Here is a 2764-nt window from a genome sequence, read left to right as displayed (position 1 = left end):
AGCTTATAAAGAGCGAAATTGACATCCAATTCCATTCAAGACTTTGTATATCCCAACATTTCCATCAACACAACACAGTCCAAACCAAGCCCCTCGCAATATTTATATCATATTTTTTTAAGTCCGATACGAAATGGCCAATATTGGTCCATTCCATATGAACCTACTGCATAAGGGGTTAAACATTTGAATAATCATAACAGAAATCAAAATATTTTTAAATAATCGAACATTGGCTAAGAGTATACATCTGTTGGCAAAACCAACCAATACTATTTTACTTGTTTTTCAATATTTGCCGAATGGAATATTGCGATATGTTCAGTTCACGATCCATTTTTCGGCCACTGCCACGCGGGTTTCGATCAAGTCGCTTCTTTACTTTTCGAACCTTTTCTACTGATGTTGCTGCTTTCTTCCGTCCACTACTTGATTATGAATAATATGAGCTGTCACTGGAATAATTTTAACAGCTGTCGAACGAGTAGCTTAGAAATGACAGTTAATTGCAATTTTTAAGGGCAGTTTTTTAATCTCACCTGTATGGTGAGAAATAACCGCAAAATCGGAACCGATCTCGATAAAATTTGGCAGATGTTGTTTCGAGCGGTATCCATTTGGGCTGATATTAGCCATTTGGTGTAAAATAAACCTAATCTTATTTCTTAAATTTGACAGAGGTATTTTTGAGTTCCATAAGCTCTCTGGTAACGAGTGTAATACTTGCGGAGTGCATATTACAAATGTGAGGGACTTAAAACCCCAAATCGGATGAAACATATATATGGGAGTTGAACTGATTTTCCAAATTTTATGTGCTTGCTTCTAGCCTGAATTCTGGATGTGCGAAAATTCAGGTCATTTGGACTGATATTGACCATTTGGTGCACAATTAACCCGATTTCGATTGAAGATATACATTTGAGAGCTATATCTAAAACACCGTAAACTCGATATTTAAGGAGTTATGGGCAATTTAAGATCCCGCCATATCTCAATACTGACCATTATGTAGGAATCCAACGTTAGTTCTCATGAAATAACATTTACCTTAATCCTGCACACTATAAGGGATTGTTTCATAACTAATTTTTTCTCTGAAAGTTTCATCTTCCCCATACCCCCCATACCTTGCAAGCTAATCTCAACCACTGTATGTATTTTCTTAATTTCATTACAGCAACTCATTAATTTGCTCATCCATCAAATACAAATGGACGACAACAAGATGTCACCACGACAATTGCGTTACTGTGCCGAGTCCCCATCCGACGACCCTCCACCGACGCTAATGGCAAAACTTCGACACTTGTGGAATAAAATATTTTTCGCTGTAATACGTGTCATGATATTCTGTGACCAGCTGACATTGTTGGGCCCATTTGTGGTTGAACGCAAGAAAAGTTCGTCGGGGTCGTCACGCCTTCATTTCCGCACCCATCGCGTGTTCACCGGTGTGGCAGTGAGTTTTTGTGTGGGGCTCATTGTGGTGACACCATTTTTGGCCAAAATTATTCCCGATCTCTATGACACCTCGCGCAAGGATCAAGATACACTATTCAAGAGAATTGCCCAGTTCACTATGTTAACGGATGTGATTGGAACTCTGCTGATAATGTCGGCACAAATTTGGCATCGCAACAAATTGGTGGAGATTTTGAATTCATTCGTTGACATAACAGAGAAAATGCGTTTTTACGAACACGATTTTATAAATTTCAAAACCTTTTTGGCTCTGATGGTGAAGGTTGGCCTGACCTGTTATGATCTGCTGATGTGTTTGCCGTTTTTGTTTACCGGGGCATCACGTTTGTCGGGAACTGATATTTGCGCCTTTGTGGCCCTGGTGGCAATGCAACATTTGACCTCGATCTTCGGCCTTGCCATATTTACGGCAATTTTAGGCCTGCTCACAATGTCACTGCAATTGGAACGCCAGCTAACCCATTTTGAAAATATTGCCAGTAATTTGAAAATGCTACGGCTTATCACGCTGCAGAACGCCTTACAGCGTTTAATTTCGCTGTTCGTCAACACCTTGCAGTTTGGCATCTTCATAATGATGTTGATTAAATTTATTACCATTCTCTGTAATATTTATGCCTTCTTGGATTACTATGTGACCACGGATCGGGTGTATACCACTTTCATTATGTATCTTGTGAGCGTATCCTTGGAACTGTATTCAATTATCCTTATGGCATATCTGTGCGATCGTAGCCAGCGTAAAGTGAGTGATCTATTCTTGAACCGTGAAGAGCAGTATTTTTTTAAGGTATTTCACATTTAAATGTTAGTGCTATCAAATTGATATTTGAATTTGAAGGAGGGGTTTTAATGGAGATGTTTTTTTTTTTTTAATTTTCCAGATGCCCCAGATATTTATCATGGTAGAGTCGAGTGTCCTGTGGCCCCAAATCGAAAAGTTTTCAATTTTAAATTTATTTATTTTGCACAATGAATTCGCTTTGTTCTTGTTAGCTTATTCGATTAATTTTCTTGTCATTATATTGGAATTTGAAATCACTAAAGCTGGTAAGCGGCTATAGAATAATTTGGATGCGAATACAGGTTTGTTTTATTGGGGTGAGGGAGACAACTTCAGGGTACCAATATGGTGGATTGGCAACATATAAATTGCCAGGATCTACTGGGCTAGTCTGAAGATGACAGATAAAACTATTTGTTGCTTTAAGACGTAGCAATGTATTCATTAGTATACGTTCGAATGTGTATATGTACCTATATATGTGCGAATGATGCT

General features: G+C 38.3%; 1 protein-coding gene across 1 annotated transcript; it reads left to right on the top strand.

Moving 5' to 3' along the window:
• The first annotated feature begins 1186 nt into the window (after positions 1 to 1186).
• On the top strand, positions 1187 to 2549 carry LOC101899290 (putative gustatory receptor 89a). The gene is made up of 2 exons (XM_020035574.2): positions 1187 to 2230; positions 2370 to 2549. Exons 1-2 carry the CDS (start codon positions 1214 to 1216, stop codon positions 2547 to 2549), a joined length of 1197 nt encoding a protein of 398 aa, XP_019891133.2. The 5' UTR covers positions 1187 to 1213.
• Positions 2550 to 2764: the final 215 nt, after the last annotated feature.

The sequence above is a fragment of the Musca domestica genome, unplaced genomic scaffold (genome assembly GCF_030504385.1).
Source record: "Musca domestica strain aabys unplaced genomic scaffold, Musca_domestica.polishedcontigs.V.1.1 1, whole genome shotgun sequence".
NCBI lineage: Eukaryota > Metazoa > Arthropoda > Insecta > Diptera > Muscidae > Musca > Musca domestica.
This window is presented reverse-complemented; position numbering and strand designations above follow the sequence as displayed.